This window comes from Heptranchias perlo, chromosome 9, assembly GCF_035084215.1.
Source record: "Heptranchias perlo isolate sHepPer1 chromosome 9, sHepPer1.hap1, whole genome shotgun sequence".
In the NCBI taxonomy this organism is placed as follows: Eukaryota; Metazoa; Chordata; class Chondrichthyes; order Hexanchiformes; family Hexanchidae; genus Heptranchias; species Heptranchias perlo.
In genome coordinates, this window is record NC_090333.1 from 63,924,812 (window position 1) to 63,947,356 (window position 22,545).

General features: G+C 42.1%; 1 protein-coding gene across 1 annotated transcript in view; it reads left to right on the plus strand.

Annotated features, from left to right (window-relative positions):
• Window positions 1–22,545, plus strand: part of LOC137325483 (potassium channel subfamily T member 2-like) — a 576,738-nt gene that overhangs the window by 285,298 nt on the left and 268,895 nt on the right. The window contains exons 14-18 of the mRNA XM_067990641.1: window positions 12,183–12,291; window positions 17,427–17,535; window positions 19,996–20,052; window positions 20,185–20,334; window positions 21,851–22,080. Of these exons, the coding sequence (XP_067846742.1) occupies window positions 12,183–12,291; window positions 17,427–17,535; window positions 19,996–20,052; window positions 20,185–20,334; window positions 21,851–22,080 (655 nt within the window). The remainder of the gene's footprint in view (window positions 1–12,182; window positions 12,292–17,426; window positions 17,536–19,995; window positions 20,053–20,184; window positions 20,335–21,850; window positions 22,081–22,545) is intronic.

The following is a 22,545-nucleotide window of genomic DNA, read 5'->3' on the forward strand; positions in this document are numbered from 1 at the left end:
ATACTTAAATCTCCCAGTTATGTTTTTAAGAGAATGACATCAACTTCCATCGACTTCCTTCGTTTGTAAGAGACAGATCACTCCTTTTCAATTGAAAAAGAAACATACCTACCATGCACTTTTTCAGATGCAATTCTGACATAATTACATAAACCACTGAGAGTTAAAAAATATGAATAACCAACAGATGATGGCATGAAGAAAAGCTTCCTTGCAGTTATATGTGCTGCTACCATTTTATTGTGGTAGAAGAATAGTTACTGATAGCAAATGAATTAAATTCTAGAATCATAGAAAGTTACAGCATAGAAGGAGGCCATTCGGCTCATCGTGTCCGTGCTGCCCAAGAAAGGGCTATCCAGCTTAATCCCACTTTCCAGCACTTGGTCTGTAGCCCTGAAGGTTACGGCACTTCAAGTGCACATCCAAGTACTTTTTAAATGAGTTGAGGGTTCCTGCCTCTACCACCCTTTCAGGCAGTGAGTTCCAGACCCCCACCACCCTCTGGGAGAAAAGATTTCTCCTCAGCTCCCCTCGAATCCTTCCACCAATTACTTTAAACCCATGCCCCCTGGTCACTGACCCATCTGCAAAGGGAAATAGGTCTTCCCTATTTACTCTAACTAGTCCTGTCATAATTTTATATACCTCAATTAAATCTGCCCTCAGCCTCCTTTGTTCAAAAGAAAACAACCTCAGCCTATCCAATCTTTTCTCAAGCTAAAATTCTCCAGCCCTGGCAACATCCTCGTAAAGCTCCTCTGTACCCTCTCTAGTGCAATCACATAAGAATATAAGAAATAGGAGCAGGAGTCGGCCAATCGGCCCCTCGAGCCTGCTCCACCATTCAATAAGATCATGGCTGATCTGATCCTAACCTCAAATCTAAATTCATGTCCAATTTCCTGCCCGCTCCCCGTAACCCCTAATTCCCTTTACTTCTAGGAAACTGTCTATTTCTGTTTTAAATTTATTTAATGATGTAGCTTCCTGGGGCAGCAAATTCCACAGACCTACTACCCTCTGAATGAAGAAGTTTCTCCTCATCCCAGTTTTGAAAGAGCAGCCCCTTATTCTAAGATTATGCCCCCTAGTTCTAGTTTCACCCATCCTTGGGAACATCCTTACCGCATCCACCTGATCAAGCCCCTTCACAATCTTATATGTTTCAATAAGATCGCCTCTCATTGTTCTGAACTCCAATGAGTTGAGTCCCAATCTACTCAACCTCTCCTCATATGTCTGCCCCCTCATCCCCAGGATTAACCGAGTGAACCTTCTTTGTACTGCCTCGAGAGCAAGTATGTCTTTTCTTAAGTATGGAGACCAAAACTGTATGCAGTATTCCAGGTGCGGTCTCACCAATACCTTATATAACTGCAGCAATACCTCCCTGTTTTTATATTCTATCCCCCTAGCAATAAAAGCCAACATTCCGTCGGCCTTCCTGATCACCTGCATACTAACGTTTTGATCTTCTTGCACTAGGACCCCCAGATCCCTTTGTACTGCAGTACTTTCCAGTTTCTCGCCATTAAGATAATAACTTGCTCTCTGATTTTTCCTGCCAAAGTGCATAACCTCACATTTTCCAATATTGTATTGCATCTGCCAAATCTCCGCCCACTCACCCAGCCTGTCTATATCCCCTTGTAGGTTTTTTATGTCCTCCTCACTCTCTACTTTCCCTCCCATCTTTGTATCATCTGCAAACTTTGATATGTTACACTCGGTCCCCTCCTCCAAATCATTACTATAGATTGTAAAGAGTTGGGGACCCAGCACCGACCCCTGCGGAACACCACTGGCTACTGGTTGCCAGTCCGAGAATGAACCATTTATCCCAACTCTCTGCTTCCTGTTAGATAACCAATCCTCCACCCATGCCAGAATATTACCCCCAATCCAGTGATTCTTTATCTTGAGCAATAATCTTTTATGTGGCACCTTGTCGAATGCCTTCTGGAAGTCTAAATATACTACGTCCACTGGTTCCCCTTTATCCACCCTGTACGTTATGTCCTCAAAGAACTCAAGCAAATTTGTCAGACATGACTTCCCCTTCATAAAGCCATGCTGACTTTGTCCTATTAAATTATGTTTATCCAAATGTTCCGTTACTGTCTCCTTAATAATAGACTCCAAAATTTTACCCACCACAGATGTTAGGCTAACTGGTCTGTAATTTCCAGCCTTCTGCCTACTACCCTTTTTAAATAAGGGTGTTACATTAGCAGTTTTCCAATCTGCCAGGACCTTTGCTGAGTCCAGAGAATTTTGGAAAATTATTACCAAAGCATCCACAATCCCTACTGCCACTTCCCTCAAGACCCGAGGATGTAAGCCATCAGGTCCAGGGGATTTATCCGCCTTGAGTCCCATTAATTTACTGAGTACCAATTCCTTAGTGATTTTAATCGTATTTAGCTCCTCCCCCCCAGAGCCCCCTGTTTGTCCAGTGTTGGGATATTCTTAGTGTCCTCTACCGTAAAGACTGAAACAAAATATTTGTTCAGCATTTTTGCCATCTCCATGTTTCCCACCATTAATTTCCCGGTCTCATCCTCTAAGGGACCTACGTTTGCCTTCGCCACCCTTTTTATATAACTATAGAAACTCTTGCTATCTGTTTTTATATTTTTTGCTAATTTATTTTCATAATCTATCTTCCCTTTCTTAATCAATCCTTTCGTTACTTTTTGCTGTCTTTTGAAGACTTCCCAATCTTCTATCCTCCCACTAAGTTTGGCTACCTTCTATGTCCTTGTTTTTAGTCAGATACTATCCTTAATTTCTTTATTTAGCCACGGATGGCTGTCATTTCTTTTACACCCTTTTATCCTCAGTGGAATATATATTTTTTGAAAGTTGTAAAATAACTCCTTAAATGAACACCACTACTCATGTACCATCTTACCCTTTAATCTATTTTCCCAGTCCAGTTTAATCAATTCCGCTCTCATACCATCATAGTCTCCTTTATTCAAGCTCAGTACGCTTGTTTGAGAACCAACCTTCTCACCCTCGAATTGGATATGGAATGTAACCATGTTATGGTCACTCATTCCAAGGGGATCCTTAACTAGGACATTATTAATTAATCCTGGCTCATTACACAGGACCAGGTCCAAGGTTGCCTGCCCCCTTGTAGGATCAGTTACATACTGCTCAAGAAATCCATCCCTAATACACTCAATAAACTCTTCCTCAAGGCTGCCCTGCCCAATTTGATTTGTCCAGTTAATATGATAGTTAAAATCCCCCTGTAATGTAGTGACCAGAACTGTATGCAGTACTCATACCATCTTGTGTTTTATACAGTTCCAGCATAACCTCCCTCCTCTTATATTCTATGCCTTGGCTAATAAAGGAAAGTATCCCGTATGCCTTTTTAATCATCTTATCTACCTGTCGTGCTACCTTTAGGGATCTGTGGACATGCACTCCAAGGTCCCTTTGTTCCTCTACACCTCTCAGTATCCTCCCATTTATTGTGTACTCCCTTGCCTTGTTTGCTCTCCCCATATGCATTACCTCACACTTATCTGGATTGAATTCTAGTTGCCACTTTTCTGCCCACCTGACCAATCCGTTGATATCTTCCTGCAGTCTACAGTTTTCCTCCTCACTATTAACCACATGGCCAATTTTTGTATCATTTGCAAACTTCTTGATCAAGTCCCCCACATTCAAGTCCAAATCATTAATATATACCACAAAAAACAAGGGACCAAGTCCTGAGCCTTGCGGGCCCCTACTGGAAACAGCCTTCCAGTCACAAAAACACACCCGTCAATTACCCATTACCCTTTGCTTCCTGCCGCTGAGCCAATTTTGGATCCAACTAGCCACTTTCCCTTGGATCCCATGGGCTTTTACTTTTTTTGACCAGTTTGCCACGTGGGACCTTGTCAAAAACTTTGCTAAAATCTATGCACACTACATCAAACGCATTACCCTCATTGACCCTCCTTGTTACCTGCTCAAAAAATTCAATCAAGTTAGTCAGACACGACCTTCCCTTAACAAATCCATGCTGAATGTCCTTGATTAACCCATGCCTTTCTAAATGACGATTTATGCTGTCCCTCAGAATCGATTCCAATAATTTGCCCCACCACCGAGGTTAGACTGACTGGCCTATAATTACTCGGTTTATCTTTTTCTCCCTTTTTAAACAACGGTACAACGTTAGCAGTCCTCCAACCCTCCAGCACCACGCCTGTAGACAGGGAGGATTGGAAGATGATGGTCAGAGCCTCCACTATTTCTCCATTGCTTCTCTTAGTAGCATGGGATACATTTCATCCGGGCCTGGCGATTTATCTACTTTCAAAGATGCTAAACCCCTTAATACTTCCTCTCCCTCGATGTTTATCCCAGCCAATATTTCACACTCCCCCTTAACTACAATGTCTGTATCGTCCCCCTCTTCTGTGAAGACAGACGCAAAGTATTCATTAAGAACCATACCCACATCTTCTGCCTCCACACATCGGTTACCTTTTGGCCTCTAATAGGCCCTACTCTTTCCTTAGTTATCCTCTTGATCTTTATGTATTCATAAAACATTTTTGGGTTTTCCTTAAATTTACTTACCAATACTTTTTCATGCCCTCTGTTTGCTTTCCTAATTTCCTTTCCTAATTTCCTTTTTAATTTCATTCCTGCGCTTTCTATACTCCTCTAAGCTTTCTGCAGTATTGAGCTCTCGGTTTTTGACATAAGCTTCCCTTTTTTGCCTTATCTTACCCTATATGCTCCTCGTCATCCAGGGTGCTCTAGATTTGGCAGTGCCACCCTTTTTCTTTGTGGGAACATATTTACTCTGAACCCCTTGAATGCCTCCCACTGCTCTGACACTGATTTACCTTCATGTAGCTGTTTCCAGTCCACTTTTGCTAAATCACTTCTCAGCTTAGTAAAATTGGCCTTTCCCCAATTTAGAACTTTTACTCCTGTTCTATCTCTGTCCTTTTCAAACATTGAAGAGTAAAACTTCCTTTTAAACTCTTGGGAAAACAAAGTAACTATTCCAGTGCATTACAATGAATATCTGGAGTAACTGAGCTTGGAATCCTGCGGACCCTAGTCCGACGCCAAAACCAAGGCAGATCGGGATTTGTGTCCACTGACAACTTGCTCTCCTGACCCCGTCTGTGTTCCTCGGATCATGGGCATTTACGTAAAGTGGATTGGCCCCCCTGCCAGTAGTGGTGCCCAATATGTGGGGGGGGAAGGAAATGGGGCAGCCAAGGCCAGTGACTGGACAGGCGTGCTGGCAAGGCCATACAAAAAGACTTTTCCGTTGACTGTATCAACTGCCAATCATTTTGCTGCTGTCAGGTAACCAGTGTTTTGACGATATTGGTCCCCACTACTGCCAGACTGTGATCCTGGCAAGACATGTAATAATTTCTGCTTTGTGCAAGGATATATTACAGTGGGGGCAACAGAGGCAGAACTGGCAGAAATTCCACTGGATGATGTCATCCCATCAGTCCTCCCTCTTCCTGATGTCACCAGCAAATCACACCCGACATAAGAAGTTCTTGTCTCCAACAGCTTATGAAACCCCAGCACTGCACAAATAGGTCGGAGACTCAGCATAACTGGGTCTCACCCACACTAATTGCTCCCCAAATTGTTTAAAGCATTGCAGATTTTTGGGGCCACTTTTTTAAATTTGGCAGGATTACTTTTTTATATAATACTTTAATTTTGTAATATTAATTATATTGAAATAAGAAAATGACTGCAATCTGGGAAAGGGAGAAGTAGAGTTGGGTGGAGCATAAAGGTTTCTCAGCAGTGCAGGCTGAGAAGCTAGGAGATGCAAAACCAAGGTGCTCCAGGGTCGCAGGATGGAATTACAGTGTGACACGTTTACATTGGTAGTTTCCAATCTAAAGTTGTGCATCTGCACACTTCCTGTTGTCACATTTTTGTATGAATATTTTAACCATTATAATTTCCTATGCCCACATTTATAATGGGATTTGTCTGTGTAAATGTGTCATAATTTGTAATTACACAATTTGACCACTGGATTGCTCAGACAAATTTCTAAACTATTGCTCCCAGCTCCGACACCATCTTGGTTTCTCTGAAAGTGATTTCTTTACTCAGTTAAATTTGTTTGAAATGTTTAAATGTCATACTTTTGTCTTTTATTTTTATTTATTCATATTTTGTTTCTTCCCTATAGTTATTAAAAGGAGAATTCAAGTGCTCCATGCAGTCCTAGCAGCACACTGCACTAGCTTTCACGTCCTTGCTGTTCCCATTGCTGCCATGGGCCTGTTCCATGCCATCTTTACTATCTTGCTCCCACACTGTTACCCCTGGAGACCCCCTAAGAATCTATCCTTGGCCCCCTTCTATTTCTCATTTACATGCTGCCCCATGGCGACATCATTGGAAAACACATCAGGTTCCACATGTACACTGATGACCCCCAGCTCTACCTCACCACCACCTCCCTTGATCCTTCCACAGCCTCTGATTTGTCATACTTTTCATCCAACATCCAGTATTAGATGAGCAGAAATTTCCACCAACTAAAAATTGGGAAGACCGAAGCTGTTGTCTTCGGTCCCCGCCACAAACTCCGCTCTCCAGCCACCGACTCCATCCCTCTCCCTGGCCACTGCCTGAGGCTGAACTAGACCGTTCGCAACCTTGATGACCTATTTGACCCTGAGCTGATCTCCTGACCCCATATCCTCTCCATCACCATGACCGCCGATTTCCACCTCCGTAACATTGCCCGTCTCCGTCATTGGCTCAGCTGATCTGCTGAAACCCTCATCCATGCCTTTGTTACTTCTGGACTCAATTATTTCAATGCATACCTGGCCGGCCTCCCACCTCGAACCCTTTGTAAACTTGAACTCATCCAAAACTCTGCTGCCCGTATCTTAACTCGCACCAAGCCCGGTTTACCCATCACCGCAGTGCTCGCTGATCTACATTGGCTCCTGGTCTGGCACGCCTTGATTTTAAAAGTCTCTTCCTTGTTTTCAGATCCCTCCATGTCCTCACCCCTCCCTATCTCTGTAACCTTCTCCAGCCCTACCACTTTCCAAGATCACTGTGCTCTGCCAATTCTGGCCTCTTGCGCATCCCCGACTTTAATTGCTCCACCGTTGGTGGCCGTGCCTTCAGCTACCTACCCCAAAACTCTGGAATTCCCTCCCCAAACCTTTCTTCCTCCCTTCCTCTCTCTCCTCCTTTGTGCTGCTCCTTAAAACCTCTCCTTAAAACCTACCTCTTTGACCAAGCTTTTGGTCACCTGTCCTAATATTTTTTTGTTTATTCGTTCATGGGATGTGGGTGTCGCTGGCAAGGCCAGCATTTATTGCCCTTCCCTAATTGCCCTTGAGAAGGTGATGGTGAGCCGCCTTCTTGAATCTCTGCAGTCCATGTGGTGAAGGTTTCCCACAGTATCTCCTTATGTGGCTCAATGTCTAATTTTTTCTGGTAACGCTCCTGTGAAGCGCCTTGGGGCGTTTTACTACGTTGAAGGCACTATATAAATGCAAGTTGTGTTGTCCGCTTTGACCACTTGCCTGTACTTGCCACGGGCTTATTTTGCGTTGCTACTATTCTCTAAGTGAGATGCACAGCCCTTTGTTCCATTCCCAGTCTCCAACCCCACCCCTGCTTCTGTGCCTTCACAGCCCATTGTGCTGCAACAGTTCTCTTCATTCCTGTCAGGCGGGTCGTGTCTTTCTCTCTGATATCAGTATATTGCCAGTCCTGAGAGCTGACAATCCTCATAAATCAGCAACTGCAAGATAGAAAAACGGAAGGTGCAATAGTCAGCTAATCAGCTCAAAAGTGACATTTTTCTTCTAATAGGAAATCTTTTTTCTAGCGCTGTTAAAAACATGCATTTTGGTCTTTGAACTTTCCTGTGTAATTCATGTTAAACAACTTTTTAGTGCATGAGCTACTTTAAGTTTGCTGGGAATAAATATTATGCTGCTGAGGCATCAAGCCCTCCTTTTCAGATGTGATTATATCTGGATCAAATTAATGTCCTTAGCTATTTCACCGTTCATATGTGCTGTTCCACATGGATTCATATGTTGCACTAATCTGGTACCAGTAAAGTAGGCACATTACATTGTTGAATAGACAATTCCACAACAAAAAAAAACAACTTAAGATCATTTTCTTTCATCTATGCACCCCTTTCTGTTCATGGCAATGTAAGGCATAATCATTTACAATCAAGGTCAATTACTTAGGATCAAAAAGTGAAGACCATAAATGTAATAATTTAAAGTCCAGTTCCATGACCTCCTTCTCATTCATCAATGTGTAAGTTACATTTGACATTATGGGCCAGAAATCGCTTCCGAAATAATGGAGGAGCTCAACAGCCCTCTCCATTTTTAATGGTGAATTGAGGGAGCAAGTTCCCGCGTTCACACATGCGCAGTAAAATGCGGAAATCGGAAACTCGCTCCGAATGGTTCGCCGGCGATATGACAGTTTTGAATTAAAGGGACATCGCATGCTGCAATCGGAGAAATCATTGAAAAAGTGCCAATTTGCTTATCTGCCCAGCTGGAAAGTGACTAATTACGCCACCAAACAGGCACGCTTAAAAATACAGGTCTAAACTAAGTTTTTTAAAAAGCAGTTAGTCTTAATGACTGCCAAACAACTAAAAATTAACTTTTAAAGATGTGGAGTTTCATATTACTCCTTATTTTAATAGTTCATGGTCATTTAAAAAAAAAATTAAGTTAATTTTTTTTTACTTTTCCCTTCTGTCTCTTTAATTTAATTCAGTTATTTATTTGGCTTTTTGTAACAAAAAAATAAAATTTTTGTTTACAATGACATACAGAATACTAACTTTAAATGAATGAAGTCTGCTTGCCTGCTTCTGTTCAATCTTGGTGGTATCCTGCACGATAGCCTCTTATCCAGGTTTATCGATATGCAGCTCCCGGAATCTGTGGGTGTGACTTCCCTTCCTGACAGATTTTGTGGGCGTGTCTTCTCCTCAGTTTCCAGCTGAGTGGCAACTCACGCTGCTCAGAGGCTGGGTTGATAGCGGACATTTTGTTTAAAGTTCAAATTCAAGCAGTTGGACGCCACAGAGCCCGCAGTAAGTATTTTCATTAATTAAATTCGCAGGAGCTGCGGTGAGCTTTGCTTCGCCGCTCGGAGCAATTTCTGGCCCAATGTATGACAGGAATTTAACGGCTGCAAAGCAAGTCTCCAAATCACAGTTACATGTTAAAAACAACAAATCAAATTAACATTTTTTTTAAACGAGTTATTGATTTGTTACTGGTTAGAGAATTGGCAAATGTCAAATAATTGGGACCTATTTTGCCAGATGACTATTGCAGGACTGGAAGTAGCTTTTCCAAAGTTTTATCCACTTCTCACTTCGCCTCCCCCCCCCTCCCCCGCCCCCCCCCGAATCTTCAAAAGATTTCTTCACTTACACCATATTTTCAGAATTGTATCCCTGTGCTTGAGGGTTTTTTCCCACCAGATTGTAACCGACAACATCCCAGCTGTAGTGCTGAAGACTTGTGCTCCAGAACTAGCTGCGCCTCTCGCCAAGCTGTTCCAGTACTGCTACAACACTGGCATCTACCCGACAATGTGGAAAATTGCCCAAGTATGTCCTGTCCACAAAAAGCAGGACAAATCCAATCCGGCCAATTACCGCCCCATCAGTCTACTCTCAATCATCAGCAAAGTGATGGAAGGTGTCGTCGACAGTGCTATCAAGCGGCACTTACTCACCAATAACCTGCTCACCGATGCTCAGTTTGGGTTCCGCCAGGACCACTCGGCTCCAGACCTCATTACAGCCTTGGTCCAAACATGGACAAAAGAGCTGAATTCCAGAGGTGAGGTGAGAGTGACTGCCCTTGACATCAAGGCAGCATTTGACCGAGTGTGGCACCAAGGAGCCCTAGTAAAATTGAAGTCCATGGGAATCAGGGGGAAAACTCTCCAGTGGCTGGAGTCATACCTAGCACAAAGGAAGATGGTAGTGGTTGTTGGAGGCCAATCATCTCAGCCCCAGGGCATTGCTGCAGGAGTTCCTCAGGGCAGTGTCCTGGGCCCAACCATCTTCAGCTGCTTCATCAATGACCTTCCCTCCATCATAAGGTCAGAAATGGGGATGTTCACTGATGACTGCACAGTGTTCAGTTCCATTCGCAACCCCTCAGATAATGAAGCAGTCCGAGCCCGCATGCAGCAAGACCTGGACAGCAGCAAGACCTGGACAACATCCAGGCTTGGGCTCATAAGTGGCAAGTAACATTCGCGCCAGATAAGTGCCAGGCAATGACCATCTCCAACAAGAGAGAGTCTAACCACCTCCCCTTGACATTCAACGGCATTACCATCACCGAATCCGCCACCATCAACATCCTGGGGGTCACCATTGACCAGAAACTGAACTGGACCAGCTATATAAATACTGTGGCTACGAGAGCAGGTCAGAGACTGTGCATTCTGCAGCGAGTGACTCACCTCCTGACTCCCCAAAGCCTTTCCACCATCTACAAGGCACAAGTCAGGAGTGTGATGGAATACTCTCCACTTGCCTGGATGAGTGCAGCTCCAACAACACTCAAGAAGCTCGACACCATCCAAGATAAAGCAGCCTGCTTGATTAGCACCCCATCCACCACCCTAAACATTCACTCCCTTCACCACCGGCGCACTGTGGCTGCAGTGTGCACCATCCACAGGATGCACTGCAGCAACTCGCCAAGGCTTCTTCGACAGCACCACCCAAACCCGCGACCTCTACCACCTAGAAGGACAAGAGCAGCAGGCGCATGGGAACAACACCACCTACACGTTCCCCTCCAAGTCACACACCATCCCGACTTGGAAATATATCGCCGTTCCTTCATTGTCGCTGGGTCAAAATCCTGGAACTCCCTTCCTAACAGCACTGTGGGAGAACCGTCACCACACGGACTGCAGCGGTTCAAGAAGGCGGCTCACCACCACCTTCTCGAGGGCAATTAGGGATGGGCAATAAAATGCTGGCCTCGCCAGCGACGCCCACATCCCGTGAACGAATAAAAAAAAAAGTAGTGATGGGAAGATGTTGGTGTGATATGAAGATGTTTTTATTATTTCTAAACAGGAGATTATCCCTTGCCACCACCCCCCCCAACCTCTTTTCCATAGATGTAGCAGAATCAGGCTTTTAAATCTGAGGAGAAATCAACAGAAGTGCAGTAGCCACCGCTAAGCATCCTGGGTGTTTTAAGAAATGTCAGAACATAAGAAATAGTGCAATAAGAAAAGCCCTTTTGGCTCCCCAAGCCAAGGTACAGTTTGGTTTGTCATGAACTCCAATTTATTTAATCTCCTGATGGGCGCCCTTTCAAAATTAATCAAGTGGAATTTTAGAATATGTATTTACTTAAAACCTGCGTTATTTCCCTTTCACTGATTACTTTCCATATCAAGATATTGGTATGGTTCCAATAGTTTACGAGCTCTTGAGATTAGAGATTTTTTTTATTATCCCACAGAGTAATGAGTAACAGACTCCCAACAAAAGCAATAAATGCTGTGTAAATTAATTCCTTTAATAAAAGAGCTGAATGCGCATCAGGTTAGCAATAGAAGTGTCAGGGGTTCTATCTTTAATATTGATAAACCTGGATAAGAGGCTATCGTGCAGGACACCACCAAGATTGAAAAGAATAAGAGGAGTGATGGGATTAAGCAAGTAGTAGTAGGTGGGGTTTAAAAGCCTGTATTGAATGGAGCAGAAGACAGTCTGATCAAGTCTTGATTTCTATACTGAGGATGCAAGGAAGGGGAAGAGCATAAAGGATAGTCCATTTGGATTTTAGAAGGAAGAATCTTGAAAAGCACTCTGAATAAACATCTATCAATCAAAGAAAAATAAGGACAAAATGTATAACTTTATAATGGGGACTGGTTAACATCAGCGCGCCCTGGTCCAATTATCTCGTAACCCCGCTTCACCAGAAGACTATACTTAGTCGTAACTCCCTGTGTGGAATGCCACAGGAGTGTGTGTGTGTATTTTTAGCTGGCTATTGGTATTGCTACATTCACCATAATCATCTTCCATTTCATCTTCCCAGCTCTGTTCACAATACTGAATAAGACTTACTTTCTTTGCATTTTTTTTAAACCAGGATCACCAAACTATCCTGAGGGCATGGGCTGTTAAAGACTTTGCACCAAAGTGCCCCCTCTACGTTCAGATATTGAAACCTGAGAATAAATTCCATGTCAAATTTGCAGGTAACTTAGTTCAGAGATGCTAAACAGTAAGTTGCTACAAATTTATTAGCATATTAATTCTGTTAGTTTAGTTGATTCTCTTAATTCAGTAAACAATTTGTTTTACCTTTTCACTTACAGAAATGATGGTATAATTTTAGCATTGTTGCTAGACTTTGACACATAATGTACCTTTTTCAGTTATAATGCCATTTCAAATTACTGCAACTAAGTATTTAAATGATAAATGTGACATAATATGAATATTTTAAAGGATCACTGTTCATGAAATTGTATTTGGCCAACTTTTTAAATTCTTGTATGGAAAAGAGCTGTTTTATTTTTTGTCATATCATATGTAAGTAATGCAATATGTATTCCTCTGTGATTTTGTCATTGCATCATCTTTTTGTGAACAAGACAAAAAAGGTTTCCAAATACTTCTTCATAAAGAACGTAGTCATTTAACTTAAAAGTAAAGGCAATTTCCTGCTTCCTGTCGGTCTGTTTTGATCAAAATAAGTTGTGACATCAAGTATAGTACGTAGATAATGAGTACACATTGGGCAACAGTGGGTAACCAATTATTCTATGAATACGCAAGACTTAATAACCAACAACTGTAAAAAGTGAGTTATGAGGATTTTATTGAAAAGCAAAATTAACACCATGAGCTACTGATAGCCACTGTGTATTCTGTTTATATTACAAATAAACATTTAGGCACAGAAATTAATACAATCACAATTGGGAGCAGACACACAGAAGGCAGTCATGCTTGTGTGTGATTACATAAAGAAACTATTAGGATATTAAAGGTGCTGTTATGGCATGATAAAGAAACTGCCATTAAGCAGTTGTTGTACAATCATGTTGTGAGATAACAAAATGAACAGTTTGTGCAATGACTCTTAAAAAGTGTATATTTGTAATTGATTTTCCAATTATATTATATATTTAGAGACTACGTAAGGAGAGTACAAAGTAAAATAATATTTCATATCTACATATCAGACATACAAAGTTTACATGCAACAGTAGTGACCCAATTAAGAGTGCTCATTGAAATTCATTGTTTGTAATATTACTAACAAAAACTATCAACAATTCAGTGTTAATCTTCTTGGCCCACATTTATTTGTTAGAGGTGTATAATATATGTTAAGAATACAAATATTTTTCTGAGTTACACTGATGATTCAACTGTGAAGCATCAAGAAAAATATTTTTAAACATTCCTGTTTATAACGTTGAGTTATTTCAAAGCATATTTCTTTACATCTGCATTTGTTAGCATATCCTAAGCATTGTGGGTGGTCCTTGGATAATGAGCATTTATATACAGGATAATATTCCCATTCATTAATGGAGTGGTATTCCTTCCTGAATGTGAATGCATTGGGGTTATCACGGGAAGCCCTGATGGCCACATCTATGATGCCCTGGACTCTTGAGAAGCTGTCAAGGTAGTTAAAAATTCTGTGCGCTCTCCAGCTGGTGTCTCCTTTTCACAGGGAAACTGTTAACGCTGTTTCCCCTGGCAAACAATGATAACAGTCACTTGCTTTATGCAGAAATAATCCACAGACTGACTTATCTGGTAGATGTTCCCTACAGTGGCCATGAAGCATTCTGTTGTATAGAAGCTTAATGCCATAGTAACAGGAAGGGCTGTCCCAGTCCTTGATGTTATCGGTAAATTAAGCTGCAGCAGACAACATAGCTTGATCACTGTGTCTGCAGTGAGGCCGAAAGCAGGTCCCATCTGCTTGGTTTGAGGTGGGGTCTGTACGTCAAACCTCCCAAGTCCCGTTCACCCAGGCTTTTTGTTTTAACGTTTATCTTGTGTTAGCTCTTTTAATGCAGCCTTTCTCGCTGACTCTCAGATGGTTAACGGGCTGAGCGATGGGAGCACGCTGTTGGGAATCAGCTGGAGTAAAATTCTTCCACCTCATGGAGGAATGAGCAGGCCATAACCAAACCTTAAATGCCAGAGTCAACCTGATGGAGAACAAGTCTCTTCAGATACCCACAGCTTACACAGTCTTTTTTTTCAAATTTTCTGTATGATACAGTGCCTGGGTCACCACATGTGGATATAGACAGCAGTTTGGAGTCTTCCAGGAGTAAACTTGGGCAGTAGCATTGGAAGGCTGAAAAGAGGAACCTCCCTCAGGCACGCACACACGCTCTTTAGCAGCTGGGCAGCGATGCACCAAGCTGAAAGTCTGCCATAAATAGCAATTAAATTCCAGTCATCCACCAAAGCAGACATGACAGCAGCACGAGTAGCTGGATGGCAAGGGTCAAAATTTCACTGCTGTCTTCTAAGAGATTTTGTTAATGAGATGCCATCAACATACAAAGTGATATTGTAACATTGCCTAGGGTTCAAATAGAAACCATTTTAACTGTATTTAGCTTACTGGATATGACAAGTCCTCTCATAACAACCTGGATTTAAGATAATAGAAGAAGGAATATCCTGTGAGACCATGGTTTAGGCTATTAGACTATTGAGCAGGTTCAGTAAAAGTAACAGAGTAGCGAAGTGCTGTAACTTGTATATGTGGGGAAAGGAATGGCCCCTGAAGCTCCACAAGATTATTTGCACAAGAGCTGCAGTACAGTGGTACAGGAGTAACTGGTGAACTGAGACTGATGGCATGGAACTGTCAATCAATCCCTCTCTCTCAAAACTACCCTGTGGGACCTCCCTGCCCCACAATAACTGGGTTACCTGAAGAAAATTCAAATCTTTCATCTATTCCCAAAGAGGATCAAGACTATATTTACACAAACGCAGTGGGGTTCATTAGACATACGGTCAGCCTCTCAGACCAATGTCTCCAGGCAAACAAGGTGACAAGCTTAAAAAAAATACTGCAGATGTTGGAAATCTGAAATGAGAACAGAAAATGCTGGAAACACACAGGAGGTCAGGCAGCACCTGTGGCGAGAGGAAGGAAGGGTTAACGTTTCAATTCAATGACCTCTTGTCAGAACTGGTGATAAATGACCAATTTTCCAGAGATAACTATGCAGATATTTATCAGGAAGTGCTTCTGTAAGATCAAATCTACAGGCATTGCAATTAAGAAGCTTTAAACACATTGTGGGTAATTTTAACCGGCAGCTGGGAAGGAGCGGGGCGGGGGTCGAATCGGGACGGAAACCTGGAAGTACGGGATTCTCGGACGTCCTTACCATTTTGCCGTAAGGACGTCTTTTTTTTTTGTCAGTTTGCCGTCTGACTGGCTGTCCTGATTGACAGGCTGGCCTCAGTTGGATAGGAGTAGAGCAAGGAAGATGATGTGAAAAGGTAAGTGTTCAGGTAAGTTTTTCATTGTATGGATTGGGGGGGGCTTGTGGAGTGGGAGGGAGTCAGTCATTTGGTGGGGGGGGGTGGATTAGGGGTCAGTCACTGGGGTGGGGAGGGGGGATCGGGGGTCATCACTGTGCTCCGCAATCATTGGGGGGGGATCGGGGGTCGTCATGGGGTTCCGCAATCGTTTTGTGGGGGTGAACGGAGAATGGGGGGGTCCATGATCGTTTGAGGGAGGAGGGATTGGGGGTCATCGCGGGGATCTGCGATTGTTGGGGGGATCGGGGGTCATCACGGGGGTGCACGATCGTTGTGGGGGGAAATTGGGGGTCGCGATTGTTGGGGGGAATCTGATATCGGGGGGAGGTCCGCAATTATTGGGGGGGGGGAATCGGAGATCGGGGGGGGGGGGGGGAGGTCCGCAATCGTCGGGGGGTCGCCTTGCTGGGAGAAGCACTCCTTTCGCGCGGCGTGAAGGAGAATGCCCGGGAATCCCAGCCCCCAGGAGTTGAAATCGAAAAACCTTTTGAAAATGGAGGCCGGCAGCCTCCTTGGAAGGTCTGAGTGACCAACCCACCTCCTCGTCCCGCCCGGTGAAAGCCGGAAATGGGCGGGTTGGAGGCAGCTTGGGGGAGGGTGTGAAATTGGTATGGTTTTCAATGTCCCCCCCCCCACCCCGCCCCCAACCCACCCATTTTTCAAAGTTAAAATTCTGCCTATTGCGACCATTTAGACTGCTCTGTAACCTCCTCCAGTCCGACTGCTTTCACCTCTACGAATGTCTCTTTTGGCTCTGTGTCAATTTGTGACTGTTTGCACTCCTATGAAGTACCTTGGAATGTTTTACTACGTTAAAGGCGCTATATAAATGCAAGTTGCTGTTGCTTCTGACTCCATTTAACCATAACAAAGCAAGTAAAGATAGTTGCATTTAGGCCATTAACATATGAAGCAAACTGTCTCATCGCACATGGCTACTGAATGTTCTGGCTATTTTAACTACTGGACTTCATTAACATGCCTCCAGTCCACATCCAGCCTACAACGAGTGGGATATGCGAAAGAAGTGGCTGGCGGCCGATGAACGTCTGCCAGCACTTGGGTAAGTGTGAAGAAGGGGGTTCTGGGAGAGTCTTGTAGGAGTCTGGGGAGAGAAAGCCTAAAATTTCTTTGTGGGGCCCGGAAGAACAGTACTGGTCCTCCTTGCTCCACAAAGAAAAGTTTTTTTTAAAAAAACGTACCTGTTTAGGCCTCTTCATCTTCCCAACTCTCTTCAGCCTGGCGGGAAGGCCACAGCAACTTCCCTGCTCAGGCCTGAGTTAAAATTGCAGCCAGGGCCCGATGACGTCGTCGGACCCCGATCCGCATATTTAAAGAAAGGCCTAGCTGGCATCGGGAGAGTGGCTTAGCCACCCGTCCATGAAGCCTGCGTAAAAATCGCAGTCAGCGGGATCCGGGTGAGTCAAGTGTGGGCAAGTAACCTGGGTGATCTTAACTGCCCATCTGTCGGGTTTCTGCTGAGCGAGTACGGTTAAAATCGCCCCCCATGTTAAGCTACAGTCTGAGCTCTGTACTTTGCAGGCAAAACACCTGGCTACTGGGAATTTCACTTTTACTGCTCCAGTGCAGTCAGTAATGAGATCACTTGGGTAAATCCCTGTTTACACATCAGCATTTCAGTGAAGTGGAAACTGCCTTGCTGAGATGCCAAAGTTGTTGTGTACACGCATCCTTAATATAATGTATAGGCATTTCACTGATTTGTTAAAACACAGATCCATACAGTTTTAGTTGCATCACTTTAGTTATCTGTACGTGCGCTTTTGTTTAGATCACGTCGTATGTGAAGAGGAAGTCAAATATGCCATGCTGGCCCTAAATTGCATCTGTCCAGCCACGTCAACACTGATTACTCTGCTTGTCCATACTTCCAGGGGACAGTAAGTGTTTTTTTTTTGAAATATTCAAATATTTTGTAAATAACAGTCAATTTATGCTTTTGAGTACACAAGGTTTGTGTCAGCTTATTTGAGTTCCGCATCCAGGCATGAGTGCAGAATCTAGGCACTCTGGGAGGGAGTGTTGAATTGTCAGTGTTGTCATCTTTCAAATGAGACACTAAACTGAGGTTGTGTTTGCATATTCAGGTGGATGTTAAAGATCCCTTGGCACTATCTCCTCCCTTAACCAACAACATTAAAATTAGATTAAATGGTCATTCATCTTATTAGCATTTGTTGTTGGTGCAGAATTTCTGCTGTATCTTCCTACATAACAATAGTCACTGCACTCTTTTTAAAAAAAATACTTAGTAGTGTGATGTACATTGATATGTTATAGCATGATTTACATTATAAATTCCTTTTTGTAGCTTTCAAAATGCACATCTTTTTGGTGAGGTCTTTTGAGTTTTTATGGCCCTTTCACTTTGTGAGTTTATAACTGCCCAAACCCCGTCACCCGTGGCTTCGTGGTCGCACTCTTGCCTCTGAGTCAGAAGGTTATGTGTTTAGGTCCCACTTCAGAGACTTGAGCACATAATCTAGGCTGACACTTCAGTACAGTACTGAGGGAGTGCTGTACTGTTGAAATTGCCGTCTTTCAGATGAGACATTAAACCGAGGCCTTATCTGCTGTCACAAGTGGACATAAAAAATCCCATGGCACTATTCAAAGAAGAGCATTGGAGTTCTCCCATTGTCCTGGCCAAGATTTATCCCTCAACCAACATCACTGAAAACAGATTATCTGATCATTTATCTCATTGCTGTTTGTGGGAGCTTGCTGTGTGCAAATTGGCTGCCACTTTTGCCGAGAAAACAACAGCGACTACATTTCTTCAAAGTAATTCATTGGCTGTGAAGTGCTCTGGAACATTCAGAGGACATGAAGAGATCTATAAAAATGTTAAAAGTTCCAATAGAAACATTTAACTTTAGAAAGGCAGATTTAAAGGGATTGGTGGGTGACATAAGGAAACTGGACAGTACTGTGGGAGGGGGAAAAACATCTAAGAAAAGTGGATCATCTTTACAAATAGAATTACATAGAGTCTACAGCATAGAAACAGGCCATTCGGCTCAACTTGTCTATGCCGGTGTTTATGCTCCATATGAGCCTCCTCCCACCCCTCTTTATCTAACCCTATCAGCATATCCTTCTATTCCTTTCTCCCTCATGTGTTTTTCTAGCTTCCCCTTAAATGCATCTATGCTATTCGCCTGAAATACTCCTTGTGGTAGCGAGTTCCACATTCTAACCACTCTCTGGGTAAAGAACTTTCTCCTGAATTCCCTTTGGATTTATTAGTGAATATCTTATAGAGATGACCTCTAGTTTTGGAAACATTTTCTCTGCCCTATCAAACACTTTCATTATCTTAAAGACATCTATCAAGTCACCCCTCAGCCTTCTCTTTTCTAGAGAAAAGTGCCCAGCTTGTTTAGCCTTTCCTGATATGTATATCATCTCAGTTCTGGTATCATCCTTGTGAATCTTTTTTGCACCTTCTCCAACGCCTCTATATCCTTTTTATAATAGAGAGACAGTACTCCAAGTGTGGTCTAACCAAGCTTCTATTCCAGTTTAACATAACTTCTGCTTTTCAATTCTATCCCTCTAGAAATGAACCCCAGTGCTTGGTTTTGAACGCCAGTGCTTGGTTTAAATACTACATACAGAGTACAGAACAGACATACCATTAGGGACGAAGAGTAACAGAAGGAAAAGACTTACGTCGGCAACAGCGCAAGTAATTAGGGAATAAGTGGCAAAAAAAGATTGTTTCTGAATTATACTGCTGCGTGTAGCATATTGGACTGAGACCAATAGAAAAGAGATAGGAGGTTAAAAACTGTCCAGGAGAGCTTAAAATTAGGTTAGGACAGCAGGGAGTATTAAAAAGACAGTCAAGCATTTCAATAAATGTATCCACAGATAACAGGAGAAAAGGTAACAATTGGGCCATTGTAAGATCATAAATATGAATATATGAAGTGACCAAAGGATGCACTTTCCAGGAGGGTCATTGGATCGTGATCAAATGTGGAATTCCAAGGCTTGGACTATGCAAAAATATCAAGCTGCGATTTCCATTGATCCTGGTCACGGGTAAAATAGGACATCATAGTATGTGCTGTAAAATCAAAATCTACTGAAAGTGAAGAAATGACTGCTGGAAACCTAACATGGTTCTTGATGGATAGTGATGCACAAACTGGAAAGTATGTCATTTATTCTTTCATATTGATCTATAATTAATAGTGCTTAAAATGTATTTTAAAAGTATGATTACTGGTTATCTGAATTATTTTGCTTTAGATAATTAGGATGTAGTTCCATTCAATTCAGATGAACAAGTATCAGAAGTGGACTGATGGACTTCATGTGATCATTTTCAGATCAGCACCATGGGAGGCATTTAGACAACTAACTGGAACTAAGCAGACTATAACCAGGTGAAATATAAATTTTGTGTGTGTGTGTGTGTGTGTGTGTGTGTGTTAACGTATCTGGAAGCTGCTAACAATTTACATTTATAATAAATTATTAACTATTTTCAAATATTTTTGCTGGTGTTATTTTTTCAGGGATGGCCAACAATCCCATGAACAGTGGCAAAAGATGTATGGCAAGTGCTCAGGAAACGAAGTCTATCACGTTAAAATGGAAGAAAGCACGTTCTTCGCAGAGTATGAGGGGAAGAGCTTTACCTATACCTCCTTTCATGCACATAAAAAGTGAGAATTTTAATCATTGCGCTGACTGTTAAAAGTGCGGTATTTGTTTTGGATGGTTAATATAGCTGTTGTCAATCGATGCATATTTCCAATTTTTTAATGTTTCTTTTGGTGACACTTTAAAAAATGTTGAATTGTGGCACTCCTTAAGAAAAATAATAACGCTTTAATAATCTTTAAAGTTTTCAAACCAGATTTAACTAGATTTATTACTGGATTCATTTAAATGTGTATTTTTGAAATTATGATTGGTGTCCATTTTTACAGGTTAATAAAAGTGTTGGGAATCAGCAAGCAGCCGAATTCTCACTGATAATTGTTAGATTACATCTTATTTATGTATATATTTATAATGCCTTTGCTATTTTTTAAACAGCCCTTCCCAAAGTATTTACAGAACCATTATTCTAATATGGAATAGTGATAGTAAACGAGTGCTTCAGACTTTAACTATATATAGAATATAGACTTCCATCAAGGTCATATTCCATCTGGTTGTATAATACATTTTTAAAAAGTAAATCAGACAGCAGGAGGGATATACCACTGACTCGCCCTCATTGTTGACTGCCAGCTGCCTCCTCTGAGCTTGCTGTTGATGGTTTTCAGAGAAAAATACCTTGTAGTTGCTGCTCTTTACGACTACCACCAGGAGGAAAATTCCATCAGTAGTACTGCCCCTGAACATGATCACCAACAGGAAAAGTGTGCTCCAAATACAGACACTGATCAAATAATACCCTGATAAAAGCAATCCATACTCGATAGAAAACCAGTAATCTTTTACTAGATTACCAGGTACTACAAAAGTGTATATGAAAAAATAGGTAGTAGCCACCTACTTGCTATGTGAAAGCATTGTATGCAGCTGAGAAAATAATGGAACATAATGTTATCAGGTACATGAACAGAGAGACATCTTGACCCGTGTGCATATGTGTACTATCAGTTTCACCACTCAAAGTATACCTGAAAGTCAAGTATACCTGAAGTTGATATATTTTTTTAAGTAGACCCATGTGATCTAATTTAGGTTAATTGAGCCCTCCAGTTTGGTTTCCCTCTGATCCTACTCTTTCTTACATAAAGCTTTTTTGTCCATCCATCCCACTGTGTATAAGAATATTCCTTTATACGTAATTCCCTATGAAAGTTCATGGCGTGGGATGCAATTTCTCATTACCTCCAGAACTAATGTGGTCCTCTGCCTTTTGACAACATCTTGAATTTAATTACAAAAAAATTATCTCTAGCGTCAAATTCTATAATGCTTTAAACAAACTAGCTGTAACGGACAAGGCATTTAACCTTTTAGTCATGCCCTTTGTTTAACAGGTGTAAGTTTGCTTTTTACCCTAATCTTGGGGTTCATTGTTTCAGATCTTTTGGAGAAAATAGCAAAAGTAGTTAGAATGTGAACAGGAAATAAGTTTATACTTGTACTAAGATTTTTCAGATACTGGAAGTTAAACCTGTGAACATGAAGTATTGAAACTCCTTTTATGATCTTCTTTAGGTATGGAGCCTGTTTGATTGGTGTGAAGAGGGAAGAAAACAAAAATATTTTACTCAATCTAGGTCCTCGATATATCATGAGTTCTACAGACATCTGTTTTTATATTAACATTACCAAGGAAGAAAACTCAGCTTTTGTAAAGCAAAATGAACAAAGCATAAATAGTATATCAAATACTATATATCACGGAACTTCCAGATTACCTGTTCACAGCATCATTGCTAGCATGGGTAAGCATAACGGGCAATGCAAATCACTGTTGATTGATTGTTATAAATGCAAGACCTGAGCTCCCTTGGTGGCTCACCTGGTTGAGGAAGTAAGCAGCGGAGCCATACAGATCAGGAAGGTTTCATCCACGGTCTGTGTTCAATTAACTGATCCCTCCTCGGGTGGCATCGGGACATTACAATTGCCCTTGGCACTCTTGGATTGGGGAAAATTGACCAAGGCTCCCACTTCTGACCACTATCCAACAACCCTTGCTGGAGGTATTCATGTATGTTATGTTTGCTGAGGTCAGAACAGGTCTTGGCTGCAATGTAGCCCCCAGCTCAAACGCTGGGGGTGAAATTCAACTTCAGCGGAGGGCGCAAAATGGCTGGTAGAGGATTAGTTGCCCATTATGTTCCCCCCGCCCAATTTTCCTTTCCATTATTTTCAAAGGAAAGGAAAATCAGGTGAGGTGTATCACG